The 23,010-nt window shown below is 38.3% G+C and overlaps 1 protein-coding gene across 1 annotated transcript in view; it reads right to left on the reverse strand.

Annotated features, from left to right (window-relative positions):
• The window catches only part of LOC144979186 (leucine-rich repeat-containing protein 40-like), an 85,069-nt gene that overhangs the window by 35,595 nt on the left and 26,464 nt on the right, over positions 1-23,010 (reverse strand). Inside the window, exon 4 of the mRNA XM_078925800.1 lies at positions 838-911. Coding sequence (XP_078781926.1) covers positions 838-911 — 74 coding nt within the window. The remainder of the gene's footprint in view (positions 1-837; positions 912-23,010) is intronic.

A 23,010-nucleotide genomic window follows, 5' to 3' on the forward strand; every position in this document is an offset into this window, starting at 1 on the left:
TAAATTTCAAATCTTTTTGTCCTTGTATTTTTTGATGAGATTTTCTGCATTTCACACAAATCCTTAATCTTTTTGGGTATCTGATCTCCAAACAATAAAAACACCACAGAGTCAGTACAGAGCTCCAAAAATTCCTCCTTAAGCTCTCCTTTAAAAAGATAATGTCACGAAATATCCAGACTATGTAAATAGTCAGTGATATGTGCAGTGCATCTGTGATCATTCAACATATTGAATGCCTGTACTGCAGTCCTTTTATTAAGATATTTTTGTGCCCTTTTTTTTTGTGTACCACAAAGCTTTGCTTGATTAAAAACCATTTTAGTAATTTTTCTGGTTACGCTCCATATCATTTAGTCGTGTACAATTCTTAGGGGTTGCATATTCTTCATTTATTTTTTTGGTTCAAGTAGTGTTGATAGTTATTTTTAGAAGTGGATGATGTGGAGGCGACAGAGGACAGACCTCCATCCTTTGATTTTCATCAAAATCATCCTTAGATAAATTGTTTCTCCTCGGATGAAGATGAACTTAATTCTATATGAAGATGAACTTAATTCTATCTAAGTGAGTCAGCGTCTATTGTCTCTCATGGCACAAGTGTTAGTCTGATTCATATCAGACCTTCTTTGATGATTTCAATTTTCATATAAGAGTGGCAACATAATTCTTATAAAAGGAGATGTCTGCCAAAATACTCACATTGGACCAAAGCTAAAGAGGCAGAGTTTCAACTTGAATCAAAGCTACCCCATTTGATGGTACCTTAAATGGCCAATTACAATAACTAACATTGTAAAAAGCCACATTTTCAATACCAATACTATGATTATATACCTGAGGTCTAAACGTTGCAAACGTACTAAACACCCAATGGCTTTTGGAAGACTTGTCAAACTGTTATCATGTACCTGAAATAGGTTTTTTTTAAAAAGAAATAAAAAATATCTGATTTTACCTATGAAATTCAAAATATATTTACCATACACCAAAATAGTTTCACAAAATGTTACATTTTTCTGACAAAGACACAAATTTTAAAAGTAGAGCTCTTTTTATTCTTCATTGGCAGATTATGATGGCATTGATACTCATCGATATGCATAACTATCACCTAAGAGGAGTGTCAAGATACCACAAAAATCGCTTGAGAGGAACATTGCCACAAGACATAATTTACTATATGAATGAGGTGGTTAATAATTGATGATATCTGTGAGATTTGTTATACAATTGGTTTGGTTACAAAAATAAAAAAGATTGAGATGGTATTTCATTTATGTTCCTAGTTTGATTGTTTTGTTTTTAAGGGTTTTATGGCACTTTGCAACACATTTAGGTCATATCAGGAAGATATTAAAAGGAAGAAAATTGGATAGTAAAAACATTCTAGATGTACAATTCAAAGAATTGAGGAAAAAGTAAGATAAAGGGGAATAGTACAAATAGGGAATCAGATGTAGATTCCAATAACATATCATCAATGTACTTAAGACATCAGCACAAGCTCCCACTAAGAGGAACACACTCAAAAGTTTACAAATAATATGATAAAAATTTTAAAGTACATAAGCGCTTTACAAAGGGTCTCTGACCAATAGCAACACATAACATGTAGAACAAGACATGACGCCTGTTAAGTGATATCATAATTTTTTCAGACAGAGACAAAGCTGTGGGAAGAAACATTTGGTAAGTTAACAAGAACTTGTCCCATGCAAAATATATTAATAACAATGCATAAGAGTCATTGAAATTTTAAAATGTATTAATACTGTTGGGTTTTTGTTGGTATTAAAGAATATTATGTGTGTCTGACCTTTTTCCCAGACAGATCACCAACTAAGAAGCAGCCTTGATTTGTTTGTTTTTAAGGGTTTTACGGCGCTTGCAACACATTAAGGTCATATCAGCGCCAGTAAAAAGGAAGAAAATGGGATAGTAAAAAGTTCTAGAATTACAATTAAAGCATCCAAGAATAAGGCAGACAAAAAGGGAATTGGTTCAAATAGGGAACAGATGTAGATTCCAAGAGCCCACTATAAGTGTACTTAGTTTGAGATCACCTAAAAGTCTCATCCAGACACAAGCACAGGTCCCCACTAATAGGAATACACTCAAATGGTTACAAATCATATATAATACATAAACAAAACATAATACAGTACATAACAGAGAGATGATTTACAAGGAAAAAAATATCATCTCCCAAAACAATAACTATACATTCGACTGTTTCCCTCTCAGCCAAGGACTCCGACCAAAGTCTGAACAAAACCAAGCAATCTCATTCCAAGACAAAGACAGAAAGCAATTGGAAATCAGATAAGAGCGGATAGAAGACACAGAAAGTACCTCCCTGCCCGCTATGGAGGTAGGAACCCCACCCAGGAATCAGCCTTGGATATTGAAGTTAGGAAGTTATAGTTATATGAATCAGAAATGATTTCCTGGCAACAAGTGAAAGAAATATAATAACAATAAGAACTGGCAAGCACAGGAAGTTTGTTTGTTTGTTTGTTTGTTGTTTTAGGTCTCTTCCAACACAATTGAGGTTATATGAGAGACCGCTGAAACAAAAAAACAAGCAATCTAACAAAAATAGTACAAATGTACATCAAAATCATAACCTAAAGATATCATAAGCTAAATTATAAATAACCAAGGACAAACAGGCAGAAGATTTACAGAAAAAAAAATATCCCCTGTCAAAAATACAATCACAAACCAAAGAATCAGGATAGGCTAGTAAAGAGAAGAAGAAACGACATCACTATCGGATCGTACACCCATGCGAACATCATAGGTATATGATTCAAGGGTGATGCTCCCATCCAACCACCCGCAATCACAGAAAGAACGAAGTATTTTAAATAATTTCATCAATTGCACACTTTTTATTATTCATTGTTATATTTTAATTCATGCTCCGAACAAAGGAGCCTTCAATTTTCTGTCACATCATTAATTTGTTTATTCACCTTAACTACGCCATTCTCACATCTATCATTCATCCTTAGTGTTTCGTGTTTTGTTGATAAAGGGGAAACCCGAAATGTCCACATTATCTGTCTTTATTCCATAAATTGAAGCTTTCATTTTATTACTTTTTGTTATTTATTCCTTTTGAGTTTCAAGCAGCAACATTTTCATTAAACAAAGGAAGGAAAAGATGCTATCACTTTCAATTGTGAAAGAAGCCCATGCTCAGTTCGAAACATAAAATCTTGATTTCAAGATAATCAAATCAAAATTTGCTGCCCTGTGCCCAGCACACATTTAGCTCATATCAGAGATGGATCAAAATGTTATCTAAATAATAATAATAATAATAATAATAATAATAATAATAATAATAATAATAATAATAATGATGATGATGATGATGATGATGATGATGATGATGATGATGATGATGATGATGATGATGATGATGATGATGATGATGATGATGATAATAATAATAATAATAATAATAATAACAATAATCTATTATAAAAAATAAAAAAGCCAATGTAAAAATTTAGATCATCAAGCACAGAATAACTGGCAAATCTAAAAATTATAAAACTATTATTTTACAGATATATGAGTATATGAGTAACTTGCAAAGTCTTCTTTCTATTTCAGGTTAATCTGTTGACTCAAATTAATACGAAGAAAATCTGCTAGGTTGAGATACTCAAGTCATTGCGAGTATAATTTATTCTAAGCAATTCTAGGATATCCACAACAAAAACAGATGACTTATTTTATATCTCCCTTGATACTATCAAGTAATAATAATCTCATCCGCAACAACAAAAATGATGACATAATTTTAAATATCTCTTGATACTATCAAGTAATGATAATCTTTCTGATCTAGTCTTTTAAAAAATAGGGTTGGGGATCAACATTGTTCCATAAAGCCAATGTTAAATTTCTATCATTGAGCATAGAATTACTGGCAAATCTAAAAATACAATACAGTAGTATAATAAGTATAATAGATCACCACTTTTCCTAACAGCCTTTATTTCTGAGAAAATATTGTGGGTTCTCCACTAGTAGTAGTAGTAATAGTAGTAGTAGTAATAGTAGTAGTAGTAGTAGTAGTAGTAGTAGTCGTAGTAGTAGTAGTAGTCGTAATAGTAGTAGTAGCAGAGCTGCCAACCCCATCTGATTAGAATGTGTACAATGGGACCTCAAAATGGGGGGAGATTTCATAAAAATGGGTACAATCCTGAAATCGACGGAAACTAACCATTGTGAAAGTAAGAGGAAGGTATACTTTCATAAAGTCACACCGCACAAGCTCAATTGCAGCAACAATGATGTTCTCAAGACTATAATCCAATCCTTCCAGAATTCTACCTCCCAGCATGAAGATCATAATTGGGAAAAATATATATGAATATCCACTTAGTCACCAAGGTTTCTCAATAGGCTAGTAATAATATGAATAACAGAGTAACACAACATCCAACGAAGAGCTATATATACGTACACTGAAAATGGGTACAATCTTGGGGGAAATGCGTACAAGCGTACAATCTCTGAAAATGCGTACAATTCCGCAATTTTTGCAGTAGGTTGGCAGCTCTGTTGTAGTAGTAGTAGTAGTAGTAGTATTAGTAGTGGTAGTAGTAATAATAATAATAATCATAATAATAATAATCATCATCATCTCAATACTATCAATAATATCATATAATCATCATAACATCAACATCCAAACAACTCATATATCGTCACATCTAAAATGTACATATCTTGATCAATCTACAAGCTCACAATCTCTCGAAAATGCTACAATCTCTCATTATTGCATATTGCAGTCTCTTCTATAGTCATATATATGGTATTAGTATGCATATCATATCATAATCATAATATCATCATCATCATCATCATCATCATCATCATCATCATCATCATCTCATCATCATCATCATCATCATCATCATCATCATCATCATCATCATCATCATCATCATCATAAATAATAATAATAATAATAATAATAATAATAATAATAATAATAATAATAATAATAATAATAATAATAATAATAATAATAATAATAATAGATCTTTATTGTCCATAAATAAGGCAATTTGTCATTTAGTTACACTTGTTATAACGTTAAACGATAACTGTAACATTGAACAGATATTTCACTCCTACTTTCTCTCTCTCTCTCTCTCTCTCTCTCTCTCTCTCTCTCTCTCTCTCTCTCTCTCTCTCTCTCTCTCTCTCTCACACGTGAGATATACACAACATAAACATATTCATTTCGTTTTCAATTTGTTACGATTGTGGCAATTCGACACCAAAAATTATCATCATTATCAATTGGTCAGTTAATCTTACATTAAATAAATTAATCAGTTAATCAGTCAACGAATCAATCCTTGGTTTTTCTGTACCATATGAAATATTCAAAAATTTTATTGCTGATGGAACGAACGTTGATATATACTTGTTAGTTCTACATTTAATCTTACAAAACCTTCTCCCAGATGGTAAAAAACTAAATTCATGGTATAAAATGTTTTTTATTCTTGGTAATTGAGAATGCTTTCCTTTCTATTGCTTTTCCATGAATTCTTTCTACTCCATCAAGAGGATGGTTTATTATTTTTGATGCCTCTTTGATAGATTTTGAAATTTTTGATTTATCTTTAAGTCGGCATCCTCCAAACCATATGGTGCAGCCAAACGCAATTACACTTTTAATCAATGAGTCATAAACTCTTAACATAGTTTTCTTCCTTACTTGAAATGTTCTCAATTTCCTTAGGATGTATAATCTTTGGGCAACTTTCTTAGATATTATATTAATATGTTGAGAGAAATTGAGGGAACTATCAATGGTTATTCCTAAATATTTAAAATAGTCAACTATCTCAACATCATCTTTACGATCGCCACACACTTTTAAGTCGTTTTTATTTTTTACACCAAACACCTGTTCTTTCGTTTTTTCAACATTTAATTCAAGCTGATTTTGTTTACACCAATCGGTGAATATATTTATTTGTTTGAAATAATTCTTTTCGGTAACTTTATCTTTTAATAAGCCAAGAATAGCAGTATCATCTGCATATTTCACTATAAAACAATTTTCAAAGGATGGTCTGCAGTCGTTGGTGTATAAGATGTACAGGATTGGGGAACTCACGCAGCCTTGGGGACATCCGTTCGACAACGTTCTTTTGTTGGAGATATGTTCACCAAATTTTACACATTGCGGTCTATGGGTCAGAAACTCTTTATACCATTTAATAAAGTAGTTTGGAATATCCATGTTGCACAACTTTTGAAGCAAAATATCTGTGTTCATGGCATCAAAAGCTGACGAAAAGTCGACAAACAGGATTCTGGCGTAATTCGAGGGCGTTTGGTCAAGGTGTTTTCAGATCGAATTTGTGGCAGTTAATAGTGCGTCTTCTACACTGACATGGTGCTGGTATGCAAATTGGTACGGATCTAGCAATTTCAGGTCATAACATTTTTGTAGGAGCTCAGATTTTAAAATTTTTTCTAAACATTTCATTACAAGCGATGTAAGCGCCACTGGACGGAAGTCGTTCAATATGGTCGGACAACGCTTTTTTGGAACTGGAACGACAATCGATGTTTTCCAAAGTACTGGCACTGATTGTTCATCGATTGACCTTTGAAAAAGTTTTGTATAAGGTATAGCCAGTTGTTGGTGACAATTTTTCAAAATAGTTCCGGTAATGTTGTCTGGTCCTGGTGCTTTATGTTCTTTACATCGCTGGAAGAGGGAGCTTACAGTTTCTTCTTCAACATCTGGAGGTGGCTCATTGTTATTTGACAAACCTTTGTGCACAGATGGGAGCTTGTCAAAACGACAGTAAAAATCATTTAATTTGTTGACATCAGTTATCGTTTTTCCTTGTGGGAATGTTCGTTTCTTTTGGTCTACTCCTCCCATTTGCTTTATCATCTCCCATGCTTTCCTTGCGCAGCCCGATCTCAGCTGTCCCTCCATTTTGTTTTTGTATTCAGCCTTTTCTTCTTTTATTGTATTTCTGATCTCCTTTCCCTTTTCAAATTCTAGTTTAATGTCACCACTCTTAAAGACAATCTTCTTTTCATTGAGTATATATTTAAGTCGCTTTGTAACCCATGACTTATTGTTAGGAAATATCCTAATTTCTTTTTTTTTTCCACGCATAAATCCATACAAAATGCAATATAACATGTCACAGTTTCAGTCCATTCATCAATGTCTCCCACCGAGTACAGTCAAAACAGCCGTTCAGTCGTTGGATTGCCTCTTGAGTCCAGATATGGCGATACTACAGTTGGTTTCTCACTCTTTAATTTAGAGATGTATGTCGGTACTAGGTGAATTGTATTATGATCAGATGTGGCTATCGGTTGTTTTTGTAGCGCTTTGTAGGCGTTCTTTATATTGCTGTAGCACAGATCAAGCGTGTTGTTTCCTCGTGTTTTGCAGGTGACGAACTGTTCTAGTCCAGCTATGGGCAGCTGACAGTGATTAAAATCACCAACAATAATAAGTCGACTGTCCGGGTGACGTAGTAGTAATGACGATACATGCTCATTTATTAATTGGTATGCTTTCTCAATTTTTGCGCTAGGTGGAATATAAATATTAACAATGGTGACAACCCGAAACTCCCGAGGCAAGTAGTGTGGACGTAGAGACAAAGAAAGTAGTTCAATATCAGGCGTGTCAATTTGATCTTTTATATTTACAATTTTACACCATCTATCATTCACGTATATGCATAGACCTCCCCCTTTATTTTTCCCTAATGAAGTGTCTCTATCCTTTCTGTACAAAGTAAAATTTGCCAAATCAATACTACTATCAGTGTCCATAGACGAAAGCCATGTTTCCGTAAGACAAATAATGCATGCATTTTTATAATCATAATCAAACTTGGAGAGAGCAGTGAGGGTGTCTATCTTATTACGAAGAGATCTAACATTGGAAAGTATTATTGAAGGGAGTGGTGGTGTAGATCTTCGTCTATGAAGTCGGTTTTTCACGCCTCCTCTTTTGCCCCTTTTCCTTTTCCCATTCATTTTCTTTATTATTTCATTGTGGGAAATAACAGCTCTCGGTTGTATTGAAAGTAAGGATGGCTTAAGTCGAAGAAGGTCGTCTCGGGAATAAATATAACTGTCGCCATTTTGTTTTCCTTGAGTTGACATTGATAGAAGAAAATTTTGAGCAGAAGTGTACAATCTGAAGTATAAGCAATATTATTTTTGTAATTCTAAATCATCATACCACGCTTAATATAATATTAAGCGAAGAATAGGTCTTCAATCAACAAATCGCGAAAAAAGATGAAAATAGCGGTGCAATTTTGTGTCGGAAGTAAACATAGCCGCCGCCATTTCAATTTCCTTTAGTCATAAACATTGATTCGAACGATTTTTCCGAGTATTTGAAGCAGAATTCTAAACGTTAAAGTTTAAAGTACATACCATTTATCAATACAAACAATCATACACTGTTTAATACGTAAATGAGTGAAATGTTGTCATGAAACAAATAAATACCAAAAGAATTCATCACAAGGTGTAACTGTGCGTCGCTATTCAGCGCCGCCATTTATCAAAAAGTGCTAAAATAATAATAATAATAATAATAATAATAATAATAATAATAATAATAATAATAATAATAATAATAATAATAATAATAATAATAATAATAATCTTATAGAGTGCACTGTATCCTCAACCATGAGGTTCTTGGTTCTTTACATAAACACAAAAGAATATCAATGAAAATACATGATATCAAAAAAGAAATGTTTTCAAGGATTTCTTGAACACAACAATGATTTGGACTCCCGAGTGTTCTGTGGAATGGAGTTCCATACAGACGGACCAAAATGAGAAAAGGACCTTATTCCTGCCTTTGTACGAATGCGTGATTTAGCTAAACAGGTGGTGTCATTGGAGGAATGCAAAGATCGGATTGTGGAATGTTTCTTTAGGAGTTCTATAAGGTAAGGAGGGGCAGTGTTCTCCAGACAGCAATAAACTAAGTCACATGCTTTGAATTTGTGTTGGTAACAACAAGATATGAAGTGAGTAGAAAAGTGCCAGAAGACAATAGAGAATAAAAATTTTTATCGCGGCGGTGGTGGGGTTTGAACCTGCGACCTTATTGGTACGACAACTCCGCCTGGCAGGTGAGAGCGTGGCTCTACCGTGTGAGCTATCCACGAACACACAAAAATATTCGTTTCAAACCCAAAGTCACTTCTAGATCCCTCTCTCACCCACTTCTTGAGATCGCCGATTCGTTCGCCACCATCGCGAAGTAATTTTGACCAGCAGTTAAGCTTAATAGCCAATATTCTCATCACAAACATATAACATAGAAACGATTGAGACATTGAGTATGCTCCGGCGCATGGGGTGAATTTTTAATTCAGAAAAGTGAGTGGAGCAGGCACTTATGTTGGTAACAACAAGATATGAAGTGAGTAGAAAAGTGCCAGAAGACAATAGAGAATAAAAATTTTTCGCGGCGGTGGTGGGGTTTGAACCTGCGACCTTATTGGTACGACAACTCCGCCTGGCAGGTGAGAGCGTGGCTCTACCGTGTGAGTTTGAAACGAATATTTTTGTGTTCGTGGATAGCTCACACGGTAGAGCCACGCTCTCACCTGCCAGGCGGAGTTGTCGTACCAATAAGGTCGCAGGTTCAAACCCCACCACCGCCGCGATAAAAATTTTTATTCTCTATTGTCTTCTGGCACTTTTCTACTCACTTCATATCTTGTTGTTACCAACATAAGTGCCTGCTCCACTCACTTTTCTGAATTAAAAATTCACCCCATGCGCCGGAGCATACTCAATGTCTCAATCGTTTCTATGTTATATGTTTGTGATGAGAATATTGGCTATTAAGCTTAACTGCTGGTCAAAATTACTTCGCGATGGTGGCGAACGAATCGGCGATCTCAAGAAGTGGGTGAGAGAGGGATCTAGAAGTGACTTTGGGTTTGAAACGAATATTTTTGTGTGTTCGTGGATAGCTCACACGGTAGAGCCACGCTCTCACCTGCCAGGCGGAGTTGTCGTACCAATAAGGTCGCAGGTTCAAACCCCACCACCGCCGCGATAAAAAATTTTTATTCTCTATTGTCTTCTGGCACTTTTCTACTCACTTCATATCTTGTTGTTACCAACATAAGTGCCTGCTCCACTCACTTTTCTGAATTAAAAATTCACCCCATGCGCCGGAGCATACTCAATGTCTCAATCGTTTCTATGTTATATGTTTGTGATGAGAATATTGGCTATTAAGCTTAACTGCTGGTCAAAATTACTTCGCGATGGTGGCGAACGAATCGGCGATCTCAAGAAGTGGGTGAGAGAGGGATCTAGAAGTGACTTTGGGTTTGAAACGAATATTTTTGTGTGTTCGTGGATAGCTCACACGGTAGAGCCACGCTCTCACCTGCCAGGCGGAGTTGTCGTACCAATAAGGTCGCAGGTTCAAACCCACCACCGCCGCGATAAAAATTTTTATTCTCTATTGTCTTCTGGCACTTTTCTACTCACTTCATATCTTGTTGTTATGCTTTGAATTTGACCTTTTTCTCAACAGGCAGCCAGTGTAATCTTTGAAGGAGAGCAGAGTGTCTAGGTATCAGAGACATTAAAAAATCCTACCAGCCTATGCAAAAATCCTACCACAATTTATCACAATCGGACATTACAAAATGACACGAAGAAGTAAATTTCCAGACATTTACTTATAATACTATCAATCTTCCCATTTGAGGGAATTACCAAGCAAGAACAATTAAGGACATAATAGCTCAGCAATTTTCGTTACCCATATCAAAAATATATTGGGCCTTCCTTCACTACATTATACACATACACACACTAAAATATTCTTCTCTCTTTACACAATCAGTTTTTAGATTCTATTAACTTGTACACACAATGGCAGACTAGGCGTCTAGTCCAACTTTTCTTCCTATTTCTGAAGCAAGAATGTCCTTATTTCTACATTTTCAGCCTCTCCTTTGTGCATTGCTCCTGACCAAAAGATCATGTTACATTGTTGATGACAACTTTTCGCCAATTTCAACAAAGTCATCTGCAATTTTGATCAGATTATCTGTCATTTTGAAGTATCTTTTTTTTTTTTGGTCTTTGGCTGCATCACTTCATCCTTTATTTTATTTTTCTGGTGGCCTCTTTTTCCAGAATATCCTTGCTCTCTTTTTTCTCTTTCAGGCCATTAGAATACCCGAGTCATTCTTTGCTGCATGACTTCAGTAGGTCGGGGGATGTCACCACCTCAGAAACTTTCTTCCATTAATGAATTGGCAAGTAGTAATGTGTCTTGCTATCAAATATTCTTCAAGGTTTTCTGTTGTAATCTTGTTGACCAAAAAATCAGCTTTCTGGTCACAGCGTACATAATGATAAGTTTAGTTGAGACGGTATCCAGTTCCTGACATCTGCTGACCCGGTGAGCAGGGAAATTACCTAACGGGGATTGCCGTTTCGCTCAATTTAATAATGTTTTGTTTTATTGTCTGTAAGATACACATATTGAATGAGATGAAATATCACTACCATGGGTGAAAGTTAACGGGGATCAATTTGCCTGAAAGACAGACAGATGAAGTCGGTTTGCCTGAATAAGATGTTAATTTAATTTTTTGCGATCTATGACTCGCCGGTTGAGTGCCAACTTTCCCAGAGTGAAAAGTACATTTATTTCTATGACCCTAAATGTGTTTTCTTTTAAGCAATAAAAAAAAAAGAAAAAAGTATTTAGTCTGCATGATTGAAAACAAAATTTATATAAAAGCTAACACCAAACCCAAAGCAAAATAAATGATCTTCGTCATTTAAACACTCATTCGCAGCAATTTCTAGTGATTACAGTATTACCCGGTTTATGGAGACACCAAGATAAGCCATCACTTTAAATTTGTATAGTAAAAGGCTCAGAAATTGCAATAGTAAGGGCTATTACAATTCGAAACACCCCAAAGAAGTGATCAAGAGACCCCAACCATGGTACTTGTTTTGATGCTAGTGTTGGTATAGGTTGTTGTAGTGCTGATGCTCTAGTGGTTGTGGTGATAATGATGGTGTGGTGGTAGTGGTTGTGGCAGTGTCAATGCTGTGATGGTGGTTGTAGCAGTGGTGAGTACTACTACAACCACTACTACTTTTGGTTCAAATATGGGAAATACCCACCTATGTGATATACAAGTTGAATACCTACAGCGTTCTTACAGCTCCCCATTTGATAATAATAATTTTTAAAGTTAGACTCATACAAAATATTAAAGAAAAAAAATATTATAAATTCAAAATCAAATTAAGTATTTTCAGTTGTATTATAAAGGGAAATAACCCAGTTATGTTTATGTTTATTGGCAATACAGTCCTTGATTGAAGGCTTCATTTTATTTTCACTTGACAAGTTCTATTTTACAAGAAGTAGAAGCTTAAATGAGATCTGAGATCATTTGAAGTGTTAAATAAGCTTATATGCATAATTCAATGCAAATCTTCAAAAATGGTGTGAAAGGTTTTAGTGAAAACCAGCGTTTAATAACCAACTGAAAAGAGCACTATAGTACAAAATGTGACGCATCAGCTTATGTGTCCGATGTAAACAGATCAAACGTATGACACATGTGTTCAATTGTCACCTTTGAAGGGAGATTAAATAGTCATAAAAGTTAACGTTAAAATGCCGGAAGGCAGTTATTACATTTACTAAAAAAACAGAATTTCCGGCATATGCCAGCGAACTTTCACCCAAGATCACTACTTGGTATAAAAGTTTATATTTTCTACTTTTACTGTGTGTTTTTTATTTTTTCCTAGTATTACTAGATTTCTCAATATAAGTTATCCATGAACGGTAACAAATTACACAAAAAATATAGTGAGTGCTACATTTCAAAAATTAGAGAGAAAAAAAACATTGCTATGGATTTGTCTGAATTTTATGTATTATAAAGACAAGATGTAAATACTTCTACTCACAAAAAAATGTATAAGTCTTCAGCAAAAATATATCCGCAACGAGCATTCAAACTCGTCAGTGTAGTTTGGGGCTAGTCTTTAACTGCATTTCGTTGATGACAAATCGCATTTTATCCATCACTGCGTGGAATCAGCACTATTTCAGTTGGAACTCACAAGGGACCAATAACCCTCCCTGTTAGCTACCTGAGGTCATTGGAATTCAACTGGTATCAGGCAGTGCCGTGTCCAATGGGGGCAATTATGGATATTTATGGTCTTATAATATGTCTGTATAGCGGGAAAACAATAACAGACTCTTTCACTCTATTACTTTGATTTGAAAAATCAGTTGTCTTTCTAAACATCTGTGAAAACTTGACATTCTTGTGGTTAATAGTTTTCTTTAAATATCACACATTGTGGATCTAATTTTAAGTGCTTGTAAATGACTGTGCACTTAAATAAAAAATTTTGTTATTCAAAACTCAGCGGCAGTATCTCAAGAATTTTAATAAATACCAAAAGTACATATATATGCATGTATTATTATAGTGGCAGTTGATTTCTTGATTTATTCATGGTTTGTTAGGTCTGTATATTTTTTTTACCACTTCGTTTCTTTTGTTTTGTTTTTAAGAGTTTTACGGCACTTGCAACACATTTAGGCCATATCAGCGCCAGTAAAAAGGAAGAAAATGGGATAGTAAAAAGTTCTAGAATTACAATTAAAGCAACCAAGAAAAAGTAAGACATTGGGGAACTAAGAACAAATAGGGATCAGATGTAGATTCCAAGAGCATCCTACCAATGTACTTAGTTTGAGATCACCTATAAGTCTCATCCAGACACAAGCACAAAATCCAACAAAGAGGAATACACTCAAATGCTTACATTATAAATTCAAAATAACAAATATAATAATACATAACAGAGAGATGATTTACAAGGGAAAAAATATCATCTCCAAAAATAAGAACTATGCATTTGACTGTTTCCCTCCCAGCTAGGACTCTGGCCAGGGCCAGGACAAAACCAAGTAATCTCATTCCAAGACAAAGACAGAAAGCCTGTTGGAAAACAGATATAAGGGGATAGAAGACGCAGTAAGTACCTCCCTGCCCACTATGGGAGGTCAGGAACCCCACCCAGTTTTTACCACTTCCGTTCCTCTCAAACAGTTGTGTTGGTCATAACAGTAAACTATAATATGATGTATGTCATTATGTGGTAAAATAACTAATAAAGATAAGATTTTATTGACCAGTAAAAACTAAAAACCAATATTGTGTATGATTTCAATATATCAATTTACTATCAATCTGCCTATAAAATATGACCTCTTTACAAGAAAAAAAATCAATCACCCAACAAGGTTACTGGACATGCTACAAATATTGCAGTAACATGGATGATGATGTGGTGGTGTGGTGGTTGTTGTAGTAGTGGTGGTAGGGATGGCGATGTGGTGGTGTTGCAGTAGTGGTGGGTACGAATGGTGATGTGGTGGTTGTTGTAGAAGTGCTGGACACAGGGTGGTGATGTGGTGGTGGTAGTAGTACCAGCTTTTCAAGAATTTTTGATAAAAAGGGAAGGTTTGTAGTAACTACCGTGATTGCCAGAACTCGGTATTCTGGCTGTAGGACTCCATGGCTAGGATGGGTCCAGATGGCCGGTGAATCACGGAATTACTGAGTTAAAAATATATATTAAATAGATAAAGTTATAGTTAGTATAAAAATATGGCTTACCCTGAATCTAGTTGTATGGTAGAGGTGTTAAGAAAAGGTCTGTAAGGAGTAGTTGAAGAAAGTCTAGTGTCCAGAAGTAAGGGTGCAGTAGGCAAGTGTCGTAAGTAAGAGTAGTGAAGTAAGTCGTCTGTTGTATCGAAGTGTGGTAAGTAAGTGTCGTAAGTCTAGGAGCAAGTGTAGTAAGAATCTGGGTAAGTGTGAAGTGTGTCCTATCGAGAGGTCCACTCGGCTTTATATGAGCCGGGTCAGCTCGGGACGAGGCAGAGCGGAAGTAGGAATGACCATTGCCAAGGTCACTAGCCGTACGATTGTTTACGGCTAGAGATCCCTACACTGCTCCCTCCTCAAAAAGGGCAGGGTGGCTGGATGTGGGGTACTCACCTGCACCTTTCTGGAGCTCTCGGTATTACAGTGAACTAAAGGAGAGGAGCCCTTATCTAGGGCGTAGCAACAAAAAAAGGGGCGTAAAATAAAAATGAAGGCCCTTTCCTAGGGCCGAACAAAACATAAAGAAAGCCCTTACCTAGGGCTGAAATAAAAGGAAAGCCCTTTCCTGGGGCAGGGGCAAAAATAAATCTATTTACACGGTTGCTCGCCCTAGCATCTAGCTGTCTAAGACAGAGCTGTGGAGGGAGAGCTCCATCGAGGGCTCCCTCTCCTTCATTCTTTTATTCTCCTCCCGGAGACGGGTGACCTCAGCCGCCTCGGTCCGGAGGGAGGCCAGCTCCTGCCTGGCCCTCTTAAGCTGATTCCGCAGGCTGCGGAAGTCCCCCGGCGGCGGCGAGATCTGTCTCGGCGGTCGGCTTGCTCTTGGTCCTCCCTCCTATGCCTGCTGGGAGGCCGATCGCGGCTCTGTCGGGCCGGGGTACTAGTTCTGTGGGCCCGACGGGGCGAGCGGGACCGTCTCCTACGGTCACGGGGCCTCTGTTCCTGGTTAGAGTTAGAGGCGACGGCGGAGGTCCGGGATCTATTCCCAAGTCTCGAGGTGATTGGAGGAGTCCTCGAGCGTCTAGTGGAATTTCTCCAGGGTTGCCTGCGATTCCGAATTGCGTGCTCCGGGTTACGCCCCGGAGGAGAGCGCCTGCCGGCCGCTCTCGGCATCTCTTCTCGGAACCGCAGGAAATCCCGGAAGAGGGTCACATCCCATGAGAAAGAGGTCATCTGCGGAGATTAAAGAAAAAGATTAGTGAGAACAGGATGGGCAAGTGAAAGTGTTCAGTTGCCTCGCTTGGTTCCTCGTCAGGTTGACACACCTGCCGTGGAACCAGTCGAAACACCTGTCGCACGCAACCATGAGGTCTCCATCGTCCGGCTTTTCACAAGTACAGTACGTAATTTCCTGGCCAGACTCGATGGCCTCCCTTTCCTTTCGGATCCATGCTGGGATAGTCCGGTCCTAACATGGCTTAAGGTGGTCATGGTTGACTGTCTTAATCTCCGAGTTCCTGAATTTGACAATGTATGTGGTGGGGGTCAGGACCGTGGAGATGATGGCTGGTCCAGTCCATACAGGTTTCAGCTTGCTGGACTTTCCTTTCACATTCGATTTCTCCAGGTAATAAACCGCCTGTCCCCTCTTGAAGGAATGGACGTGGGCTTAGATGTCGTAGTCCCTCTTCGTCCTCTTGAGCTCAGTTCGGAGGGTGGTTCTCGCAGTCTCGTGGGCTATCTCTAACCCTGCTGTAGAGAGTTGACATAATCTTCAGGAGACTGTGGGTTTGTACGTTTCCCTGGTATAACCAATTCCACCGGTGTGCTTAATTCCTTCCTAACATCAATTTGTTAAAGGCGTAGGTATGACAAGGAGGTTTCGTGGGCCTTCGTCTCTTCTGTATAAGGCTCCATCGATCAGGAAGAACAGGTTGCGGTGCACCCAGTAGAACTTTTCTTCCTGGCCGGACAACATCAAGTCCGACATTTCTGGGTCTGCTCCTAATTTCAACCATAATAGCAGGTGGGTCATGTGATGATCATCCGACTGCAGCTTCCTGACATCCTCCATGTCAATGTCGTCAAGGCCAACTTGTGTCGAGTCGTCTTGTCTTACGACTTGTATTTTGTGTCCACCCTCATTGTAATATTCAACCCATAGACAATTGTCAGGGGACCTGAGGGGGACAGCACAGCTCATTCCTGACGTCATCCGGGTAGAGTTGTTCAATCCTCTGATCTGTCGCACTTTGCGTCCACCCTCGTTTATGATATTCGACCCAGTGACAATTGTGTCAGGGGACCCGAGGGGGATAGTGCAGTTCCTTCCTGACGTCATTCGGGCAGTGTCGTCCAATCTTCTGAGTTGTGTTCTACGTACACCCTCGTTTATAATATCCAACCCAGTGACAATTGTGTCAGGGGACCCAAGGGGGACGACGTAGTCTACTTCTGATTCAAAGGTTCCCATCTCTCCTGTGTTCGGGCGCAATATGCGCATCCGCCACAAGGCAATTCTGATAACGCCTTGTGAGGACGGTAGTGTTGGCAAGTGTCCGTCGTGGGAGGTCGAGATAAGGCATCAGCATTCATGTGCAGTGAACCGGAGCGGTGAACTATCCTCATGTTGTATTGACTGAGTTCTTCGATCCATCGGGCCAGTTGGCCCTCAATCCTCTTGAAGTTCATGAGCCAAGTAAGGCAGCGATGATCCGTTCGTACAGTGAATTCGCTGCCTAAGAGGTAGTGACGGAAGTGATTGGTAAAGCGCACAATTGCAAGTAGCTCTTTCCTGGTAGTGCAATAGCGCCGCTGAAGGGGTGTCAGGGTGAAGCTCCCATATGCAATCACCTTCTCTTCCTCTTCTTGGATGTGAATCAACTCGGCTCCGATGGCGAAATCTGAAGCATCAGTATCGAGGATGAAGTGACCTGTCGTAGTGGGAATGGCCAAGATCGGTGGGGAAGTAAGGCGTAGCTTGATCTCCTCAAAGGCTGCCTGCTGCTCATCACCCCAGATGAAAATTTTCTTCCTAAGAAGTAGTGTAAGGGGTTCTGATATTCCGGCAAAATCCTTTACGAAGAAGCGATGGTAATTAGCTAAGCCCAAAAACTTCTCTTGTCTCCTTAATGGACGTAGGTGCTGGCCGATCCCGTACAGTGGCAATTGATTCCTCTGTCATAGACAACTGGTTTCTTCCTACCTTCCTACCAAGAAATTTAGTTTCTTTCCTGAAGAGCTCACATTTCCTGGGTTTGAGCTTCAGCCGGAAGGCACGAAATCTGGAGAACACTTCCCTCAAGTTGTTGAAGTGGTCCTGGAAGGACTTCCCCAGTACACAGATGTCGTCCAAGGCCAAGACAGAGTTCCAGTGTAAGTCCTTCAAGACGAGGTCCATTACTCTGCTGTAGGTGCTTCTAGAATTGCAGAGTCCAAATGGCAGCTTGTTGAATTCAAATAGGCCCCTCCTCGTCCTGAATAAAGTCTAGATGGGGCTTCTTTACATTTCTGCACTCTGGTGCTGGGTTCGAATCCCCACTGTCTCCTAGTGCCAAGGCTTCCTTATTTCTTATATCAGCAGTGGTCGTTGGCATCGAAAGGGTCCTTGGGTTCTGGAGCATCAGTGAAGGGATCTTCCATTTTGGGCACCGTGAGTGTAAAATAATAATTATTGGCTTCCTGAGGCTGCAGAGACTTCATAAACTTAACGATGTTCTTGGTACTACAGAAGTCTTTCTTGGTCATCTATACTCATCTATACAGAGACAATAATCCATGGGCTGCTCAAAAGAGCAGTAGTCCATTAGAATTTATTCACCATGATGATATTCACTGACACGATTATCCTTATCTTCTGAGAATAGACTATGGGAAACAGTGTCAGTAACAAAGAAGCAAATCATAGTGTAACCTCAAGGAACTATTACGCCATGCAAGCAATCAATGCAAGCTAAAAGCACAAAACAAAAATCAAGCGGGCTTAAAGCCAAGTAATAAAACTAGCACAAGCATGAAGGCAAAAACAATATAATTAGGCCAAGCTCATGCCAAAGCAAGCAAATGAATCAAGCTGCAAACAAGCTACGCTCTGTAAAAATATAATATATGAACATTTGTATATAATAGAGTAAAGATCACAGAGTAATTTAATGATAATAACAATCTATACATCTTCACAACAAAACAATTGCTCCAGGTCGCAGTCATGGCCATGTCGTGCACCAACACTTCACTGACCCATGGTGCGCGACCTGAGCATAAACATCACAACATGTATCATGTGATTCACCGAGAATTAGGTCCCCCAACTCGAACCTTGGTCGCAACAGATAATGCACCAACATCTCTCTGCGCAGGCCACCAAGCTCGAGTGACCATCAAACTCAGTGAATCCAAACTATCATCAGATGGTTGCTTCCGAGTGGTCATCTCCACAGCTGCAGCCATGGTCAGGACATGCTCCGACATGTCACTGCACCATGCTGCCCAATCACAGTGGCCACACGAAAGCAAACCCAGACAACTAACACTATTGGTTGGTCTGTCACTCGAGGCCACTGCATGGTCAGGTCATGCTACAACATCTCGCTGCACCATGCTCTTTGACCCGAGTGACCTCCAACCAATAAAACCACAAAGTAATTACCAATTATAAAATGGGGGGTGTCTATTGCAGGATAGTCGCTCCCTAGGCCGCAGCCATGGTCGGTTCATGCTCCGACATCTCACCGCACCATGCTGCCCGGCCCGAGTGACCATCAAACAACAAATCAAAAAATGAAGAAAATTAATGTACAAGTAATTATGTATGGTCTATTGAAAGATCGGCCACTCCCCAAGGCCGCAGCCATGGTCGGATCATGCTCCAACATCTCACCGCACCATGCTGCCTGGCCCGAATGACCATCAAACAATAAATCAAAATTTAAATGCTCAAAGAACTATTAAATCAAAATCCATGACAAGCAACATACAAATAATCATGTGTAGTCTATTGAAAGATAGGCCACTCCTCAAGGCCGCAGCCATGGTCGGATCATACTCCAACATCTCACCGCACCAAGCTGCCTGGCCCGAGTAGCCATCAAACAATAAATCAGAATTATACAAATACTAAATAAAAAATTAGGTATGGTCTATTGAAAGATAAGCCACTCCTCAAGGCCGCAGCCATGGTCGGATCATGCTCCAACATCTCACCGCACCATGCTGCCTGGCCCGAGTGACCATCAAACAATAAATCAAAATTATACAAATACTAAATAAAAAATTAGGTATGGTCTATTGAAAGATAAGCCACTCCTCAAGGCCGCAGCCATGGTCGGATCATGCTCCAACATCTCACCGCACCATGCCGCCTGGCCCGAGTAGCCATCAAACAATAAATCAAAATTATACAAATACTAAATAAAAAATTAGGTATGGTCTATTGAAAGATAAGCCACTCCTCAAGGCTGCAGCCATGGTCGGATCATGCTCCAACATCTCACCGCACCATGCTGCCTGGCCCGAGTGACCATCAAACAATAAATCAAAATTGTACAAATACTAAAATAAAAAATTAGGTATGGTCTATTGAAAGATAGACCACTCCCAAGGCCGCAGCCATGGTCGGATCATGCTCCAACATCTCACCGCACCATGCTGCCTGGCCCGAGTAGCCATCAAACAATAAATCAAAATTATACAAATATTAAAATAAAAAATTAGGTATGGTCTATTGAAAGATAGGCCACTCCTCAAGGCCGCAGCCATGGTCGGATCATGCTCCAACATCTCACCGCACCATGCTGCCTGGCCCGAGTGACCATCAAACAATAAATCAAAATTATACAAAATATGAAATAGGTACGGTCTGTTAAAAGATAGACCACTCACCAAGGCTGCAGCCATGGTCGGATCATGCTCCAACATCTCACCGCACCATGCTGCCGGGCCCGAGTGATCATCAAACAACAAATCAAGAAAAAAAAACAGACTTAAAAAATAATAAAAATGAACCACACAAATCACTAAGGGATTCTCTCAGGAGAGGAAGGTGTGAAAAATAATGACTGAAGATATATAATAAAATCAACAGAAAGAGTAACCACAATCACAATGTAGCACTGGACAAGCAAAATCAAGTCAAGGACAGATCAGATCACAAGAACTCAACTAATCACAGTCATAAGCAGTAAACAAAGTCAAGTCAAGGACAAAGCAAATCACAAGAATTCACAATAAATTACCAAAGATATAAACTAATCACTAATCACAGTTATAGGCAATAACAAAACAACAAAAAATATTTCCAGTAAAAAGAATAAAAAAGAAATCAAATGTAAAAAAAAATTTAAACAAAAAAATCATGAAACATGACACCGTCCACAAGGTCACCAGAGAGGTGTGACCTTGGAGTCAAGGACAAGGACGACCTTGACACGATCAAACAAAATTCACGAACTGAAATTACCTACAACTGAAAGAAAAGGGAAGGGGGCATGGTCATACCTATCACCAATATCACAGCACAGAGTTCATTCAAGATTTAATATAAGAATCATAATAGAAAATTCCTGATGAAAAATAACGAAGTATTCACACGGTAAAAATCAACGAAATTCGAACTCTCATTCAACGAAATACGACGGTAGGAATTAATAAAATGGATAATGTAAAAAGTAGAAAAAAGTTTTCGCTCGTGACGCCATTGTAGTAACTACCGTGATTGCCAGAACTCGGTATTCTGGCTGTAGGACTCCATGGCTAGGATGGGTCCAGATGGCCGGTGAATCACGGAATTACTGAGTTAAAAATATATATTAAATAGATAAAGTTATAGTTAGTATAAAAATATGGCTTACCCTGAATCTAGTTGTATGGTAGAGGTGTTAAGAAAAGGTCTGTAAGGAGTAGTTGAAGAAAGTCTAGTGTCCAGAAGTAAGGGTGTAGTAGGCAAGTGTCGTAAGTAAGAGTAGTGAAGTAAGTCGTCTGTTGTATCGAAGTGTGGTAAGTAAGTGTCGTAAGTCTAGGAGCAAGTGTAGTAAGAATCTGGGTAAGTGTGAAGTGTGTCCTATCGAGAGGTCCACTCGGCTTTATATGAGCCGGGTCAGCTCGGGACGAGGCAGAGCGGAAGTAGGAATGACCATTGCCAAGGTCACTAGCCGTACGATTGTTTACGGCTAGAGATCCCTGACAACCTTCCCAGAATGATAAGTGTATTCTATGATCCTAAAAAGTGTATTTTTTAGCAAAAACGTGTATTTTGTCCGCATGTGTGGAAAATAAAAGTGCGCAAAATACAAAAATTTATATAAAAGCTAACATCAAACCCAAATCAAAAATAAACTCCGATCTTCATCATTCAAACATTCGTTTGCAGCAATCACTAGTGATTACAAAATTATCGGTTTATCGAGAAACTAAAACTTAATGACCATTTTAAATCAATTTATGGATCAGAAATTGCAATATCTAAGAATATTGCTTTCGAAACACTCAAAGAAATGACCAAAAAGACTCCAAATATGTTGGTAGTATTGATGCTAGTGCCTGAAGAAGAGGAGGTGGTGGTTGTAGCGGTGGTGCTCTAGTGGTGGTGGTGATGGAAGTGATGTGGTGGTGGTGGTTGTGGCAGTGACAATGCTGTGATGGTGGTTGTAACCGTGGTGATGGTTTGAGATGATGATGCTGATGTCCCAAATGAAGTTGTGATGGTGATATACATCTGCCAGCCCAGCAAATAAGTTGAAGGTTTTGAGAAAAAATATTTGTGAGAGTGGTCTTCAATCTAATAGAGATGACAATTTGTAGCAGTGACAAGATAATTTCCATTATATTATCAAATGATCCATGTCTCTCTCTCTCTCTCTCTCACTTTTTTTATAGCATTTACTACTCCTCCTCCTACTACAACTACAACAATTCCTACCACTCCTAGACTACTACCACTACTACTTCTACTCCTACCACTATTACTACTACTACTACATACTAATACTATTACTGTTGATCAAATGATGGGAAATTCACACATATCACAGACAGTTAAATACTTCTAGAGGATTCATTTTGAACCATTTTGTTCCTAAAGCTGCCCAGTTGGTAATGAAAAAAAGAAAATCACTCATACAAAATAATAAATCGTTGAAAAAAGATTATTAAATTTTAAAAAACAAAAGAGATAATTATAAAGGGAGATAATCCATTTATGTTTAAGCTTATCAGCAATACAGTTTTTAATTGAAAGCTTCATTGCCAAAGATGTTAGTTAAATTTAATTTTAACTTAAAAATTTTTTTCTATTTAACAAGTGGTAAAAGCTTAA

The sequence above is a fragment of the Berghia stephanieae genome, chromosome 1 (assembly GCF_034508935.2).
Source record: "Berghia stephanieae isolate SIO BIC M18660-M18661 chromosome 1, UCSD_Bste_1.3, whole genome shotgun sequence".
NCBI lineage: Eukaryota > Metazoa > Mollusca > Gastropoda > Nudibranchia > Aeolidiidae > Berghia > Berghia stephanieae.